The sequence below is a fragment of the Rhamphochromis sp. 'chilingali' genome (genome assembly GCF_963969265.1).
Source record: "Rhamphochromis sp. 'chilingali' genome assembly, chromosome: 16".
Lineage (NCBI taxonomy): Eukaryota > Metazoa > Chordata > Actinopteri > Cichliformes > Cichlidae > Rhamphochromis > Rhamphochromis sp. 'chilingali'.
In genome coordinates this window covers 27043520-27061801 of record NC_137943.1, presented here as the reverse complement: position 1 = coordinate 27061801, position 18282 = coordinate 27043520, and the positions used below count along the sequence as shown (strand labels likewise).

Sequence of the window (18282 nt, the reverse complement as noted above, 5' to 3'; positions counted from 1 at the left end):
TCCTTTCTCTAACATTGTACTTTTAGAAACTCTAGGAACCAACAACAAGCCTGCAGTCTGAGAGCAAAGTGCTCAGGTTAGCTAAAATGATATTGTGAGGCTTTTAAGGTATGACAGGGCCAGATTACTCAGCACTTCTCCCTTTGTAGTCCTCTGTTAATACACTTCCTGCAGGATTTAGCAGCACTAGCCATGTAATCAATTCAGCTGCTCTTCATCAGAGTTAAGACGATGTTACATAGAGGTCAGGAAGTCGAGAAGTTCATATTAAAAAGACAAATGCAGGGAAACAGAGTGAGGCAGGTCCGGGAAGAGAAGCTGATAGCTCAAAAGGCTTCAATTAAATATATAGAAACCAGGTCTAATATTCAAAATATACTGTAATGACGATGTTACCGTCTACTACAGTAGGGGGCGACTTGCACCTTTAGTCTAACCACAGTAAACCTAAAGACGAGGAAGTAAAGTTGCCCATGAGCAGTCTGTCACGTAATTTCCTGCAACCTGTGGAGGTAACTGTCGCGGAGGTCCGTCTGCATCTGTTTTTGTTTTCTCACAGCGGTAAGAATATTTTCTAAAGTTACGTTACATTAAACTTGAATATACCGAAGAATCTAGTGTGTGACAGTCTTAAAGTGTTAAACCTGTCAAAGCGAGTGTTTGTTTTTAGCTGTCAGCGCTTGAGATAATCACGCATGCGCAGACCAGAACGTCCTTTATTGGTCACAGCTGATTGGTGTAGAAAAAGGTTCTTCAATACTTTATCTGAATTGATAGACACTTTAAATATTTACTGGTTTGACGGGGTTTTGTTATATTAGTGTGAATTTGAAGGTTCAGTGTGTGTGTGTGTGTGTGTGTGTGTGTGTGTGTGTGTGTGTGTGTGTTATTGTTCATTGTTCAGTCTGTTGTGTGGCTGATGATGATTTTTATTTGTCAGAGAGGCAGAAAACATATTTTGGATAATAAACTGCATTTGGTAGCAAAATTGTTTCTTTTTGAATCAGCTTTAAAATAAATTCTTACATATAGCTCATTTTTAAGATTGTGACTCTTGGAGCTTACTGTGACTCTTGGAGCTTACTGTGACTCTTGGAGCTTACTGTGACTCTTGGAGCTTACTGTGACTCTTGGAGCTTACTGTGACCCTCGCAGTTGACAAGCCTAACAACGTGTAAGGAGACGGTTGGCATTTAACCTAGTCACTGTCCTGGAAACCGGCTCCTAATGTGGGCTGTGTAGTTTATTCTTTCATAATTTATAAAATAACCACATAGAACAAGTAATAATGATAATAAAAAAACTGTTTTCCAGATGCATCCATCCATCATCATCATATGTTTTATTTTTGTATAAAGGAAAAAGTAAATAAAAATATGATGAAGGATGCATCCATCCATAATTAAGACTGGATGCCAGTTAAAGAGTAAAACTGGGAATTGTTTACAGCTGGGCTGCCCTCTGTGTCCCAAATTCACCACCACACGTGCAAGGACCATGTGCAGACATCTGGAGTCCCACATCAAAAATGCAGTTTATTTCCAAGGTAAGCTGATGACAAGAGGAAATAAATGTGGGCTTCTTTTGATTAACAGCGTTGCATTTACCGTACATTTAAAGGTCAACAGTTTTACTTACTCTTACCAACTCTGATTTGGAGTCAGTAGATCAGCTTTAGAAGAAAGCTAGAGTTACTTTGAAAGAAACATGATTTTTAAATATTTATGCCATCGCATCACTGAGTAAAATCACAGCTGGACAGCTAAATTCCTAACTGTGATGTATGGCTGTCCCTTGCAGATACAAACATTTGCAGATGCAACCTGCCTTGCCGAGACACAGGTCATTACCACTGCCCGCACTGTGAGAAAACAATCATGCGCAAAGAGGATATGACATTACACGTAACTGGATGTCGAAACACATGTGATACAGTGCCACCTTCGGCAGAAATCAGGGCACCTGCATCATCGTCATCATCCTTTTTCACTCCCTGTGCTCCCCAGCAGAGGTCAGCGCAGCCTCCTTTGGAGCGTAACCTTCCCACATCAGCTGGAGAGGACTCTGTAATGTCAGACCATTGTTGCACACTTGTGTCACCTGTTGACACTCCGCCATCCTGTCAGCCAAACTCGGCTCCCCCTCCAGACGCCTGTAAACCACCTGCCGAGGCGGCACAGTCTGAAGCCACAGAGCTGCTCTCTTCACGTGTGATGTATTTAAAGTCAGTGAAGTGCCCTCACTGCGCCGTCGTTCTCTACAAAAAGAACTTATTGGTGCACATACATAAGAAAACATTAAAGCTGCATCTCATAGTAAAAGCAAAGGTGTTAGTAAAGCTTATGGCCTCTTTGACTTCCCAAAAGGCATTCATGTGAGACTTGGATGACTGAGCTGCCTCAGAACAACAGTGGGGGCTGTTCAGTGGATCATTGACAGTATGTGGAGAAAAACACAGTAGAAAATTTGCTGACACATATGTATTCCACACTGAATTGATTATATTTTGGTCTTTATATTATAATTTCTTGTTTAGAGGGAATTCAACATATTTTTTTGCACTTTATTAAAGGAGCTTTGTTTGGTTCACAGTTCCATATGAGTTTAGGTCTCCTCTGCCTCCATGTAACCTCTTCTGATTGGTTGCCTATCACAAGCATAAGGCTTGAACAGCAGATGGATGGAGCTTCTTTGTGGCTGAGATGATCATATTTGGGATATCCACTCTCACTGGCATCATACAGATCCAAAAGTATAGAAGATCGCCTGAAACTGAGTGTTCAAGTTAATTATTCGGTGGTCAAAGATCACAACATTTTGACAATACCTGAAATATTTATGTACCAAGTCTTATAAAATTTCACTTAAAAGGGAAACCAGGTTAAATGTGTCAATATTCAGAATAGAGAAAACAAAATCTGGAAAGTTTTCAACTTTACGTCTCAGGAACAGCTGGTCAAATTTTGAGAGTGTGTTGGTTTAGGCCGAGGCAGAAGTCCTAAAAAAACTAACTCTGTGGAGCAGAGCATCAGTGAAGCTGGCCCGTGCATATCTTTGTAGTTGCAATCATGTATTTGCAGTTTCCCTTTCAAAGCAGGAGAGCCACAATACAAGGGGCATCGAGATGATCAGTATTTTATTTATTTTAAAGTGAGTGAGGGAATGAATTTGCAGTGTGTAACGTTTCTGTCAGAAATCGGTCCATAATGAACACAAGTGCAGTAATTGCACTCTGCAGTAAGCCACTTTCATTTAGTTTTTTTCTTCTTCTCTCATCTGAAATTTGACTGTTATTTTATGAAACCTTTATTAAATCTTTTTCAAACTGCCACAATTACTGGGACTTGGAACAATCGGAAGTTTCTAAGATGAATTTTTGAATCTTCCAGTATATAAGTCTGACTTTAATAAATGCCTATATTTCAGAGGCTATACTCCTTCACTTTTACTTGAGTAATAAAGTTGAATCGTTGATTCATCTCTTGCCAAAGTATCTGTACCCCTGCTAAAGTGACAAGTGTGTTTACTTGTGCCATTAATTAATTTTTGATATTAATAGTTCTTTATGTAATTCCCTCTGGGATTAATAAAGTGTTCTGATTCTGATTATTTACTGTTGGAACAGCAGCATCCTGTGGGTTGTGGATTATACGAGTCAGACATTTTTCTCAGCCACTTTCAGCTGTTTTTAGTGCATGAAATAACCAATACAACATATGCACTCAATTTTTACAAAATTTTGCTAGAATTCAAGTTTATATTTATCTGCTTTTTATTATTTAAAATACGCCAACACTGGATTCATCCGATCCTGAGTCGGTGAAATGTTGAAAACGACTTCAACCAAGAGGTGGCGCCCTGCTACATCACACACCTTCAGTGGCTTCAGTTAAACTTTGCCCGGTGCTCAGCGAGGGTTCAATCTGTCGTCTTCAACCAAATAAAGGATCACATTGTGTAAGGATTAACTTTATTAACACCCACACAAAGATACACTCCCTCACACAACCAGGAGGCTGTGTTTCCACACTCCTCTCGGAGGAAGACGCGCCCCCAGATTCGCTGGAAGAGGGGAAGCCCTTCAGACGGACCACTTGATGGGATGCAGAGAGGAGAGAGGAGCTGCTGCCGTGGCTGTGCGTGATGTTCGAGTCGTCCATCAGGGTTTCAGCGCAACACGCCTGTAGCTGACATCGCAGGTAAGGTGATGTGTTTTAAATATGGACTGCGTGTTTGTGCGTCAAAACGCACCTTCACTTAACTTTTAGGAGGTGTTCCCGTGTTTGTTTGTTTGTTTGTTTGTTTGTTTTTTCAATTATAGCCACTTTGTTTTGGTCCGAGTCGTAGAATAATGCTTTTAATGTGTTTTTATGGTGAACAGTGGCCAGATTTAAGCACTGCAGGTGGTCACGGACCTATGTGACCCAGTGCTATCCAATCACATTCAGAAAGTCGACCATACACCAAATAAGTGTTTAGAATATTTAATTAATTTGATTTTGGTAATTATTGAATTACATTTGAATATTTAACAGTACTGAGTTTGGAGAATTAAAATTTTACACAATAAGCCCCCAAATCACCCCCCCCCCCCCCCCCCCACCACCCCCACCCCAGTGTGTGGTCAGCTGCAGCTCTAATTTAGCTCAGATATTTTCTGCTCAAATGAAGGAGAATGGAGACCGTTATTTCAGAGGAAGCTCTGCTCCCAGAGAGGATGTAGCAACTCACATTGCTGGTCAGTGAGATCATCCTTGTTCTCCAGATTTAAATCTTCTTAAAGGCGTAACTCAGAAGATCTGCAAAGGTCAGCAAGTGACTTATGTTTGTGTGTAGTGTCAGAATCCAAAGATCAGCTCATCAGCTAATGTTTGCACTGAATACTGGACATAGACTGACTGACACCTCAAACAAGGCATGTCAGTCAGATGCTGCTCAGCAGGGACCCTATAACCTTTTCACTGCCCCTGTTATCAGGGCGAGATGGGAGTTTGACATTTCAGACATGCAGTTATCTTAACGAGCGACTGCATGAACTTAGTTGCACATATACAAGAGCTGTCCAGACTTGGCTCCTGCTCGGGCGTGAACATTTGAACCAAAGTGTCCAACTCCAGGCAAATTATTTCCTTCACGCATTTTCCTTTTCCGTGTTCAGAGGGATGTTCCTGGGTCTTGATAGCCATCAGTTAGAACAAAGATTTCTCACAGGGCTGTGCAACATGCAAATGAAATGGTGCATATTATAAATAAACAGAGCACTATACAGGCTCTGTTCAAATGATGACATATGAACATCCACTGGTAGATCTTAAATTGGTGATTGCTGTCTTGTTTCCTTATTTTTTGAGGATTTATCAATAAATGTCTGCTTTTTAATCTGGACCTAACGTGCTCTCTGTCTGTTTCTGTCATACATATACGATTAGAAGACTGGATTTTAATATTAAACATGAGCGGAGTGTTAAAAACTGATGTCAGAGTAAGTGTAAGTATTATGCCCGTGAGCCAAAAAGCTCAGTGTTTTTAAAGACAGTTTTTCCTGCTCTTGGCTCTGTATAATAATAATATAGTCATCCACCCAAACAATGATCTGGCTGTGAGGTCAGAAGCACCAACTGCCTGCTGTGAAACCTTCTGTTTGTGAAGAGCAGCCAATCAGAAGCAATTTGCCTTAAAGGCAATGATTTGTTTCAGAACCAAGGAGCTGTATCGAGCCTCGGTATAATAAAAAAAGAAAGAATTATAGAGAATGATAAGTCCCCTTTAATGACGCTTTACTCCATATATCAACTAATCAGCATCCCAGCACAAGTGAATGTCACATGTTCAGTACTCTGCAACAGATTTAGATGTTTAGTTTCCAGCAGGGAGACCTTCAAGTTCCCATATTCGTCCTGAATAAATATGAGAAAATAAAAATATGGAGATGGAAGTGATCATATTTTATTCAGATTTTATTCCTCTGAAGTGGAAACATGCCTGTTTGTCATCCCAGGAATGCTCGCGGCAGAAGGAGCAAATGACTGATATAACTGTTTTCACCCCTCACTTTTAGTGTCTTTCAGCTCATCTTTTGTTTTCTGGCCAGCGTTGGTTCACTCTCACTGTTCTCCTGAGTGTTAAAAAGCTATGTAAACTGTCGGTGGACTGCTGGCTTCGCACCAAACTGCAGACACAAAGTTAGAAACCAGCTGGTGAACACACTGGAGCACGTAGCTGCTAAAGAGGACAGATATTTGTCTCAGGAGTTTGCACAAACCAAACCAAAACAAGAATGATGTAAATGACTTTACATTTATCAGGTGTCCAGAAACTCGTCTCCAGTGACTGTTGCTCTGTTGCCATACCAGCCATTACGTCCAATATGACAGCTAAAGCTAGACCAGTATATCAGTAGCCGAGTGCAGATGTATCTGTTGGAAAATTATTAAGAAGATATAACAGTGCAGCCACACTGGATCAGGTTTATTAAGGGATAGTACTTTATTGTTACAGAGAACATTAACAAGGTTAATTTACGGTTTTTCAACTGTAAAATGTGTTATTCGGTCTGGATCTTGGTCAAACTTTTTTTTTAATGTAGCAGATATCATTAAAAGATCCTGCAGTGCTGTATCGTTTCTAAACTTCTAGTTCACATTAACAGCTTGGCTCTGCTGGGAAAAATCAGCTATTCCCTGTAAAGGATGTGTTTTACTCAAAGTCACTTCATGCTAATATTAAAGAATTTAGTTTTAGTCTAAAGTGACGATTAAAATACACAATTAAAGCTGTTATACTCTCTATGAAGCTGTTTTCACTGTCAGAAGTGCAATAAGATCCCATTTAATACAGACTTTCCCTTTAACATATACAGCCTCCTTCATACCGACCATATCTCATCCTCCCTCATACTCATACTAGAAATGTTAGATCATCTCTACAAGCGGCAGATATCAGCTCAAGGCAGATTATTTCTCTCCACTGACGCTCACTTCCTGCATTTGTTCAGGAGCCTCGCTGCTGTGCTGATATTTTAAGTCAAGGTTGAAAAAAAGCCATTTGTGCCTCTTTTATGTCCAGGAGAACATTTGGTTTTACAGAGGAGCACACTCACGATCTGGAAGAGTCTGAGAAAATTATTAAAAACGCTACACTTGAGTAAACCAGGAATTATAGACATGTCTGGTTGGTTTTGGTCTGGGAATTGTGTTGTCCAACTCCAGGATGTTGGCAGTAGAGCCTCTGAGACTGCACGATTCAAGGCAAGCCTCTTTAGCTGGGACACATCCCACTGACACATCAAAGGCCCGTTCAAGGCCTTAGCCCCCCTTTTTATTTCTACCAGAATGTATTTAATCATTTAGAAAAGTATGATAAATGGAACCAGTAAACAAAACAATCAAAATTATTTAGAACACATTCACACAGAATATTCCCAGTCAGAACACGGTTATCCATATTTGAAAAGAGAAAATGAAAAGAGGAACAAACGGGCAAACACAGCAACCTGTTCATGAGCAGTTTTAATGATTTGCATTTCGCTGCTTGGGAGCGCACTGCTATCAGGGAGTGCTGTCGCTATATAGAGTGGGTTCAATATATAACCCGTTTTGATATAAGACATCAAAATAGTGAAAATACATTGAGCTTTCTGAGACTTGAAGATTTGTGTCTTGTTTTCCCCAAACAAAGGTCCAAAATCCAGAGAACAGCTTAGAAGAAAAGCAAATGTTCTTCTTTTAGAACAGGGGTCCCCAATCCCAGTCCACGCGGGCCGGTGTCCCTGCAGGTTTTAGATGTGTCCTTGATCCATCACAGCTGATTTAAATGGATAAATTACTTTCTCAACATGTCTTGAAGTTCTCCAGAGGCCTGGTAATGAACTAATCATGTGATTCAGGTGTGTTGACCCAGGGTGAGATCTAAAACCTGCAGGGACACCGGCCCTTGTGGACTGGGATTGGGGACCCCTGTTTTAGAAGGTTTCAGATAAATTCTCTATCACTTGTTTAATTCTGGCATCTGGAGTTTGGCTGAGATTAGGAATCTCTTTGGTGAGAGTGTCCTGAGCTGAGATAGGCGGGGTAGGAGAAACCAGGGATCCAAAGTAAGTAAAGTTTATATCTGTAGCACATTTCACAGGCATAAAAGTCACAAAGCACGTACAAGAATTAAAACACAATTAATATAAGACGAGAACTATGTTAAATGAAAACAAAACAAATTAAAAAGCCTGATTAAACAGAAAAGTTTCAGTCAGCTAAACAGAGTTGGAGTCGTAATCTGTTCCAGAGCCTTGGAGTGACAGACTGCAAGGCCCTAACCCCCTGGTCTTGTACAAGGAACAACTAATAGATTTTGAGCTTGTGAGCAAAGAGCAACAATAAGTTAAGATAAAAGTCACGGGGAGAACATGCACACTCTACCCAGAAGGTCCCTGCTCAGGTTTGAACCCAGGAAGAAACCGTAACTAGTTGCCAGTTGTTACCATGTGACTTAGTTGTGTGAAGGTTATTTGGGATAAGCCCGTCCCTACCTTAAGTTGGTTTCAAATGTTGGTTGCCATGGTTACATGAGGTCTACAGGCAGACCGCGGTGGGTCTTGCTTTTTTGTTTGATAATTTATCGCATTCCTTTTTTTGGCGGGCGAAACAAACACAGTCTCCGTCCCGGCTGGTGTCATCCTGCCCGCTTCACATGTAAGTCATTTGGAAAAGAAAGGCCTTGTTTATGCCGACCACATGCGCTTTCATGTTCAGGCGGCGTCACAGTACACATGTGAGTTTTAGGAAGTGACCAGCAATTAGTTTATTTGTGTCTCCAAGTGCAGGTTTTCCAAAATATTGTCGTGTCACGTTCTCCCAGCCAGACACACGGCAGGGATGAAACCTGAGTTTAAAGTAATTACGATGGAGTGAAATTACAGTGAAATAAGACATTTTGGGTACCATCCTCTGAGTCATCTTCGTTTTTTACTATACGTGCTGTGAAATTGTTTATTCCCGTACATTTTCAAAATGAACCTGTCCAGACGCTACAAAACAAAGTTTATATTTATGGATAAAAATAGCACATTTGTATTTTGCTGTTGAAGTTAAGTCCAGTTTGTGCCCTACACAGACATTAAGAGCATATATTCACTGAGGTAACCATTTGTTTTTCCAAAACTAAATTAACCAGCAAAGTTTAAATGCACCAGAAGGTCATTTAAAAGCACTTACTGTTGTTCTGAAGAATCCCCACAGATTCTTCTACATCTGGAAGTAAAAATATTCAGCTCGCTGATTGCACAGACAGATTTTTCGCTCCAAGAAATGTTGTAAACAGGTTCTAAATCTCATTTATCTTCATTGGAGGGCATATTTTTATCCCGGTGGTCCAAAGAGTCACTGAGGATTCTGGAAAAACCATCACAGCAACAATATGTGGGCTTTTCAAGCCCCAAATTTAACAGAAAGAACACAAACTGGGAATAGCTCAAATCTGCTATGGATGCTATTTATATTTATCTGCATGGTTTATATAAACTCTGTATGGTACAAGTTACAGGTACAGTTACTGTGAATCAAAGCTGCCTTGAGCAAGTGCAGCTCATGTCCACAGAGTTCATGCTCACAAACTGCTGCTTTTATTAATCTGTTATTTATTTGTCACCAAGTAGTCTTTTCAGTTTATTTACTTAAGAAGTGTGCATGTGCCCCCGTCGAGTGCACACACACACATGCTCGGCCCCAACTTCCACAAATAGACTCAGAATCTGTGGGAAACCCTGCTGCATTTTTGTGACCATAATGAACCTCAGCATCATTTTTATCTCCATGTATAAAGCGTGTACATCCTGTACACTGTGCATTTGGTAAATTGCATCACACGTGAAGTCTTTAAGACTTTCTTTCAAGCAATTTTCTAACTACAGTTTTATACTTTAGTTGTATATCACTTTTTACAAGGCATGCTAGTAAGCTTGGGTGTTTCTGACTGGCATTATAATTAATTATAATTATTTAAACAAAAATTCAGGCTTAAACTGAACTATTAAGTACTACTGTATTTACCTTACAAAGTTAATTCTTACAAGCAGGTTTACACAAACACACAGTTAAATCAACTTCAACCATAAACACCAAAATGCTGGAGGTTGTTTCAAAGAGCAAGTTTATTGACATGTTGGCATTAAAGTGAGACATAGATCCAGATTTGAGGGGGTCTAAGTCTGTGTAGATAACCTTCTTCTCAGATTAGAGTCCGGTTTTTCACTCCACTCATGCATGTGTAACTCCCATCTGTCAGTTAAGAGATTACTTTCATGTGAGAGTCATAGAAGCATCTGTTTCCTCTCTCACAGCTAGCAACTGATCCCCAGTGATTCGCGTCACCATGCCAACTCTTGCGATCCTCACAGCAACCTGGAGGAGGAGCTGCTAGGTTTACAACTATAATTCCAGCTCTGTTAGCCAACATAAAGTGGATCCCTTCCTAGAGACAAGGAAACAGGTAGGGTGGAGTAACAGACAGAGCACCAATATGTAGTGATGAAGTCATGTTTTCTGTGCTGGGTTTAACAGTCTTTTCTGTTTCAGAGATGGTTTTCCAGTGGAGTCTCCGGCTGATTTTCATATTGCTAGTGAAGACAGGACTTGCTGTTGGATGTGTTTGTCCAGGAGCCACCATTATGTCCCAGTTTCCCTCCAAGGTTCCTGCTGATGTGTGTTGCCTGAACTACTCTGGATCTGCTTTCACCCGTGTGGACTGGTCTGTGTTTACCAATGAAACAAACATAGTGACACTGGATCTCTCCAACTGTAATATCAGCTCTCTCGATATCAGTGGCGAAGAGGCTTCTGGGGCCTCTGCATTGCAGAAGGTCTTTTTGAGTCATAATAGACTAAAAATGTTACCAAGTGGGTTTCTGGGGAGACAGCCCAGTCTGAAGGAGCTGGATCTGGCTGGGAACTTACTTCAGGAGCTTCCTGGGGACTTTCTAAAGGACTCCAACAACCTCCAGAAGTTGTTTCTACAAGAAAACCAGCTAAATTTCCTCCCTAGCTCTATATTGGACAATCCGAGGCTTCAAAAGTTGGAGCTGGATGGGAACCGCTGGGACTGCTCTTGCTTGTTAGTGGAAGGCCTGGAGGCAAGAAGGGAGGCTAATCGCACCATCAAACTGCAGGATCTGCTTTGGAACATGACCTGCTTCTCTCCCTGGCACCTGGCCGGCAGGACTGTGTTGTCGGTGAAGGTTTCCGATGCGTGTCGGCCAGCCGGCCTCACAGCGCTCTTCATTGTCCTTCCCCTCCTCGTCCTGTCCACCTTGCTGCTCTGCTGGTGCTGTGGGAGGACGAGGAAGAAAAAAGAAGTGCCTACTTTCAGCAGCTCAAAAAAGAGGCCTCACAGTTCCAGCTCCAACGGCCAGAAGCATCGCAGCAAACAGCAGCCTTCAGCGGCTGAGCAGGGTAAAGCTGGAGAGGGGATCCTGAAGAACCAGCTGCTGCTTCGCCCAGCATCCGCCCTCCTGGGCAGCACCAGGGACATCTATGAAGAAGTGGAGATCAAGCTGGGCTCAGTAGAGTCTCTTCCGCGAGTCACCTCGTGCCGCTCCAGCTCCACAGAGGAGAGGCAAGGCTCCCAGGAGCCTGATGGGGCCAATAATACAGAGCTGGACACGGTGAGTGTCACAGAAGTGATGAAAGACTCAGCTGACAGGGAGAAAGCTTACATGACTCAGTCAACCGAGTACTACAACCTGGTGCCAGGTATCGAACTGGAGGACTCGGACCATGGCGAGTACGAGAATGTGGCGACATCATCTTCCACCAAAGAATAGATCAGCATTACAGGAAATACTTTAAAAAATCTTTATTAGAATATTTGTGGCATTCACATGGTGCCTTCAAACCAACTTCCTGCATGATGAGGTCTTAAGATATTCCTGCCAAAGTTACTACAGGTTTCTGTCCTTCTTTGTGTTTTTGTCTGTCTTCTTTTTTATTTCATCAGAGCAGAACTACCTAGTCTCAGTTGGTTTGGCAACTGATCCACTTGATTCTCTCAAATATCTGAAAAGAGTTTTCCTTAAAATAGTCATATACTTGTGTCATAACACACAGAAAGTTTCTAGAAGTTAGCCTCCCATAGCATAAAGATACAGCAGGGCCTGCTCTGTCTGTACTGCCCTATCTGATAAATGCAGAAACTAAAGTTAAGCAGAAACAACACTGTAGCTCAATAAATGACAAATCTGTCATGGCTTCGATGCATGCTCACGCCATGGTATTTTAGAAGTTTTTTATTTCTGCTTCTGTGTCTGGAATAAATAAAGTTACGTTTTTAAGTTTAAAAGCCTGGAAATACCAAGATTTCTGTAATTAGTTTTGGAGGTTTGATAACAGTTTTACATCTAACAGGGAAGCGCTAACATGAAGATGCTAATGCTAGTCCAAAGCTTATTTAGAAATAAATTCATACATGTATTAGTGTCAGTGATCAGAGGCAGAAATACATGTTGTTGTTTTTTACAGTGGACATGTTGACTTGTCATAGGTGGAAAAGCACAGCATTGATAACAGTGCAGTTTAAATTAGCAGTGAAGGACTTCCTGTAAGTCAAATGCAGCCGACACTGATGCGCCTGTTCTTAACCCACAGAAAAACATCTACTTTACACTAATTTGGTTTCTTTCAAAACCAGCACTGCTGTGTTGGCTTGCTTTGAGGCATAAATTTGGGTAACTAAATGTATACAAATTTAATGTTTTCAGTATTCTGGTTTGACTGGGCCTTTTTAAGGTGCTAGTATGTTGATGTCTAACCTGGGCAAAGCCAGATAGCTCTTTGCCCTTCATCGAAAGAAGACCTGTTATGTTGGTCAGCTCTTCTATGTCTGAAACAAGACTTTTTTTTATCTCCCTTTAAGCCAAGTTTCTTCTGATTGGCTGCCCTGTAGAAGGAGCAGATTTGAACAGCAGGAGTGAGGCTTTTGTGCTCGCAGCTATAGCTGTGTGCTTAGACCATATTACGATTACCCACTCTATATGACATTTATACAGCACCTAGAGGAGAAACAAAAGAGAAAAACAAATGCTAAAAGCAGAATGAAGCCTGGGTTTTTGGCTCGCAGGCTTTATACACACAATTTAGACCTTTGGCTTTTACTACAAGCATCCAACATAGAGTACCTTATAAATTTCTTAGACCACCTGTCAAAAAACTAAGAAAACACAAATATTTCAGAAATCTTTCAAAGACTTGTTTACAACTGAAATAACTGAATTCACTGAACTAAATTTTTCATACTTGAATTTGAGACAGTATACTGGACTTCAGTGAGAGGCCAGAAATGAATCAAACATAACATTCAAACAGCAAAATTAAATTTTCTGATCAGGAATGCAAGTAAATCACTTTTATGCTCCTTCATAAAACTTCTTATATTCTAGCATAAAAAAATAACATTAAGTTAAATTATATCTAGTGATAATCAGGTGGATATACTACATCTGAGATCTCAGTCCAGAAGCCCTCAGTTCTAGGAAGAACAATGCTCCTTTACCTCTGTCTCCATACGTAACACACAGATCAGGGAGCTTTATCAGTCTATAACTGGGTAGAAAAAATAAATGTATTTCCCCAAATTTCCTATTAGTGTGTAAAAAAACAACAGCCAAATCAAAACAATGCATTAACTAGTTACAGGGACAGTGTGGTCCAGCCTCCACAGTATCACAATGTGTGAGGAAGTGATTTAATCTGGAGCTTTTCCTGTGGGACCCGAGGAACGCAGTGACGGCTCAAAAGGGAGGCCTGATTTTCCTTTTTTCTTTTTTCTTTTCGCTTATGGAAAAACGCGGAAATAGATTTATTCTGTTTAATACTGAGTCGAGTGCAGTGTGCATTTAATGTCATTTTAAAGACAAGGAACGAGGATATATTTTTAACTGCTAAGTACAGCAGCCTTTTGTGTCTACTTTTTCTTTACCTCACACAACTGTCGTTGTTCCGGCCATTCCTGTTCGACTTGTTGTACCGAACACAAGAGAATTCCTGATTAAGCTGCACAACCAGAAATATAGGTGCTTAACAATGACTAATCCCACCGCTATGTTCGTAGTTAATTTAGAGCTAAATGTAGAATGTAAAGCTAAGATGACAAATCTAATTTTATGTGTCTTTCATTGTTAAGGGAGGATAAAAGGACAGACAAGATGACGACGCTTGCTTTGCGTCACACACTGAAATGTGCAGAGAGTTTGAAAAAGGCCATGGCGGTTGGGCCTAAATGCTGGTTTAAGATACAAATCTAAGCAGTGCTTGTTCGGTAAAGTGGAGCTGAGACCTGCACGAAAGAAAACAGTGCTCAGCAGGGTTATTGTGACAGTGTAGGACACTCGATCCTTATCAAAGATGTGGAAAACAGACGGATGTCTCGCTCTCACACTTGCTGGTTTCGCAGGCTAATTGGTTTTTTTGTTCAGTGAAATACTGAGGGTGCAGCAAAGGGTGTGGAACTTCCTGCAATTGAAAAAAACTGATCTGTATTTTCCAGATGAGTTTTCACATATTTTACGTTTAAGCTTTATATATCAACATTGTAAGGTTGCCAAGTGCTCTTCGGTCAAAAGACAAATGCAAAGACAGTTGATTCACAAAACAGCTTGTTGTTATGTTAATGTAAAAGGGACATACAGCTACATGCCACTGATGTACAGTTCTGTGCATTTTAGATGTTATTCTCTGGTTATTATTTCAGTGCCTGTCAAGCTTTATATTTTTGTCATAGGTTTACATTGGCAGCAGTTATGTACTGGACTTTATTTCTGACTGAATAACCTGCTGACAAAATTTAATTTCACAATTTGTGAAATAGCCATGAAATGTGATTTGCTTGTTTGTAAATATGGACACAATTTGCCTCATTTATCCTGTGGTAGTCATAAATGTAGTATTTTAACCCAATCCACAGTCTTTTCCTCCACAGTCTTTTCCTAAAACTAACCAAGTAGTTTCGGTACCTTCATCTGGCCAAACATGCAAAAATTATATACAAGTTAGCATATTGTTAGAGTCAGGTTGTACTCTGTTACATGAATGTCTTGTCTTTATCCCCACCACTAAAGACAAAACATTTCCTGGAGTCTAAGTTCTAGTCACACAGCCCTGGAGACTGGTTGGGGACCTAGCAAGAGGTTGCTAAGGAAAAACATTTTCTTCCTGAATAGTTGGCAAGTGCTTCCTGGGTGTTGTTGGATAAAATTAATCAGACAGCGGTATATAGTGCTGCACCAAAAACCTCTGTGATTACTTTGATTGCCAACAGATTGCTGTGATTGCCCGTAGTTTGCATGGAGCATTCTAACTTGTCTGCAAACATTCGCCAACTCCTCACTAAGTGTTGTAGAACTGTGAAGAGTGCAACGCAAACTGGAAACTGAGACATTTTGCTTTCAAAGTGAAGTTTTGTGTGTTCAAGCCTGTTAGTTTCAGTCGTTTGACACACTTTTTCCGTGAAGATGAACATTCTCCAGTTCCTATTTTACATTACGCTTCTTCAATCTTCACTAACAACTGGTAGTTGGATAGCAAGGGTTTGCAGTGAAGTCTGTCTTCAATGCAAACTTTAGCAACCTGCTAGTAGCCAAAGCAATCACAAGGAGGTTTTTGGTACAGTTCCTAAGTCACCTAAGCCCGTGTGACAGAGAGTTTTGCTGAATTTCACCACATTTTAAAAGTTTAAATCAAATTCTATAATTTAGATTCAATTAATAAACATTTTTTTTAGTTTTTTTTTAACTTACTGTCGTTCTTATGTGTCCTTGTATATATATAAAAAAAAAAAAAACATTTGTTTTGACTATTTTGCTAATTACATTGAAGCAACACTGAGATTCAAATGAATTTTAGCTAATAATAAACTTCATGAACTGGTAAAAATAAAATATTGTCTATGGTTTCTCAATATTAATTGAAATGACTAATGTTAAAAAAAATGTATTTGGTGTATACAAAAAATGCATAAAAAGAGTGAGGCTAAGGCTACATGTAAAGTTAGCAATAAGTAAACCTTACCTCGTATTACCTCATATATGAAACAGTGTGTTTTTAATTTAGAATGAATGAAGTAGTCTCTTATGATGTGGTCTCTCCAATTTTGTTTTGTTTAAAGTTTAGCCAAAGCTTGATATATATAAGATAACTTTAGCTAAATCACACTGATAACATTCAGGATTAGCATTTAAAAACAGTAGAAAGCTACGGTGAATGTACTATTAACCTTTTTTTTTTTTATTGTAACCTGTAAACCCACATTCTAAAGTTGTAAATGAATCATATATTTGGTTAATTTTCTTGCTAGTTAGCAAACATGCTAACTTTTGAAATTTTGGAAGAGGCATAAAAAAGCGCCAACTTTCAAACTTCACTACCTTAACTATACTTTTGACTGTATAAATACCTACAAGTCCAAAGGTTTACATGTTTCTAAAATTACATTCTAAATTACTGGACATTTGTGTTGCGCTATTGCTTAGTGTCAAATACATTTCAATAAGCACACTTTTTTTTTTTTTTTAGTGTTACGTTCCCCTGAGGGGTCTAGGCGGTGAGGGGGAAGTAACAAAAAGTGTCCGGGTCAGAAAAAGGAGACAAGAAGGCATGAGGGTTAAATTAAAGAGTTTTATTAAAGTAGCTCAACTAAAAGAGACGGACAAGCCGCTATCACCATTTAAGAAAACAAAACTCAGGCTTTTGTCAATAAAGTAAAACGTAAGCCAAAAAGAAAGAGCAGCTCACTAACTGCAAATACGGACATGAAGCTCACTAGCTGAAAACCACCAAAAACACAGCTCACTAGCTACAAACACTCAGCTCACAAGCTGTAACCACACTAATGGCACTCTGGCCCAGAAATCACCTTTCCCTGGGCTTAAATCTCCTTGATTACTGACGAGAGTCAGCTGCACAAAAGGGAAGTGTGGCACCTCAGGCAGAAGAGGTGGTGGGACACGCCCACCCAGGCACCTTCAGAAGGAGGCCCTGCTAGGGCCGTAACATTTAGACTAAATATATTTGAATTTGATTAAATTTAGTCCTGCTGGGAAATTAAAATTGCCAAAATTAAATAATAGGATACATGGAATCCGAATATTTAAAAAAGTAATCAAACTTTATAACCCTCCTTCATTTTAACATAAACGAGCTTTGTTTGACAAACTGTTTGTTAGCCTAAAAAGCCTGTTAGACATCTTAGTTAATAGGCTATGTAGGCTAGTTTAATCTTAAGTCCGGACCAGCAAAATCATTGTATATGTTTTATTGTCTTTGAACAAAGATTTAAAAAAAAAAAAGAAAAAAGAAAACTAATAAACTATCAATTCATAAAACAGTTGATAAACAGCCTGAGATGTCTTAAAAGTGTCAAATATAAGTCAAGGCTTGGGATTTTTTGTTGTTTGTTTGTTTTTTATAATTAGTCAGTCTACTTTCATTAAGAAAGGCTACTGTTGTAAAGGAAAGAAAAACAAACTACGTTGGCTTGTTTTTGTGGTGACAGGCTAAGTGTAACGTTGTTGTTTTTTCAGTAAAAATGCTGTAAAACTGACAATGAGTCAGATATCTGCCTGAGACAAAATTGTGTCCTGATTCTCTGTAATGTTAACACTTTGCAAATGCTGCAGACAGATTTTGTGCCATTAGCTACATATTTGACACTCCGTAACGTCTTCAGTATCGCTGAATCATTAGTAATCATTCAGATGTAAAATGGCAATACTGTATGTAATAAAAGCACTGATTTTTTTAACCACATTTATACAGGAAGATGCACTATGTTGATTGTGTATACACTTTAATATTGTTGACAGAGAAATAAAAGCTTGTCTTTAAGTATTTGTGTTCAGTATCTCTGAAAACAGACTCCTAATCTTTTTCTGTTCCCCTTTCTGCCCTGGCAATGACCCAGGCTGACCCCAGCTACCTGAAATCCCTCTTTTGAGCTCTAATTTCACTCACCGTGGGAAGTTGTAATTACAGCATTGGGTTACCAAAATGATCGGCATGGAAGTGCCATTCTCAGAGATCTTAGCCACAATCAGTAGCCAAAGGCAGGAAATGACTAGGCTGAAACAGTTGTCTGAGTATCCATGGATGCTAATCTGGGCGTGTGTTTCATCTATAGATCAAGATCACAGACGAACCATTGTGTGTCAGTTTGATACTCACGAGGGAAGCAAAGTAAAAAGCAAGACTTTTAAGATTTCTGGAATCAGTAATAAAGAGAGAGTTTTGACATAAAATGCAAACAAAG

General features: G+C 39.7%; 1 protein-coding gene and 1 long non-coding RNA gene across 2 annotated transcripts; both read left to right on the top strand.

Moving 5' to 3' along the window:
* The first annotated feature begins 477 nt into the window (after window positions 1–477).
* On the top strand, window positions 478–2287 carry LOC308413100. Its single transcript, XR_013974668.1, has 3 exons — window positions 478–561; window positions 1450–1546; window positions 1801–2287. It is a non-coding gene; the product is annotated as an uncharacterized lncRNA (long non-coding RNA).
* A 1818-nt stretch (window positions 2288–4105) lies between these two features.
* Window positions 4106–17796, top strand: LOC308383716 (uncharacterized protein). The gene is made up of 3 exons (XM_080861791.1): window positions 4106–4199; window positions 10331–10479; window positions 10566–17796. The coding sequence occupies exon 3, from the start codon at window positions 10568–10570 to the stop codon at window positions 11807–11809; it is 1242 nt and encodes a 413-aa protein (XP_080717917.1). The 5' UTR covers window positions 4106–4199; window positions 10331–10479; window positions 10566–10567; the 3' UTR covers window positions 11810–17796.
* Window positions 17797–18282: the final 486 nt, after the last annotated feature.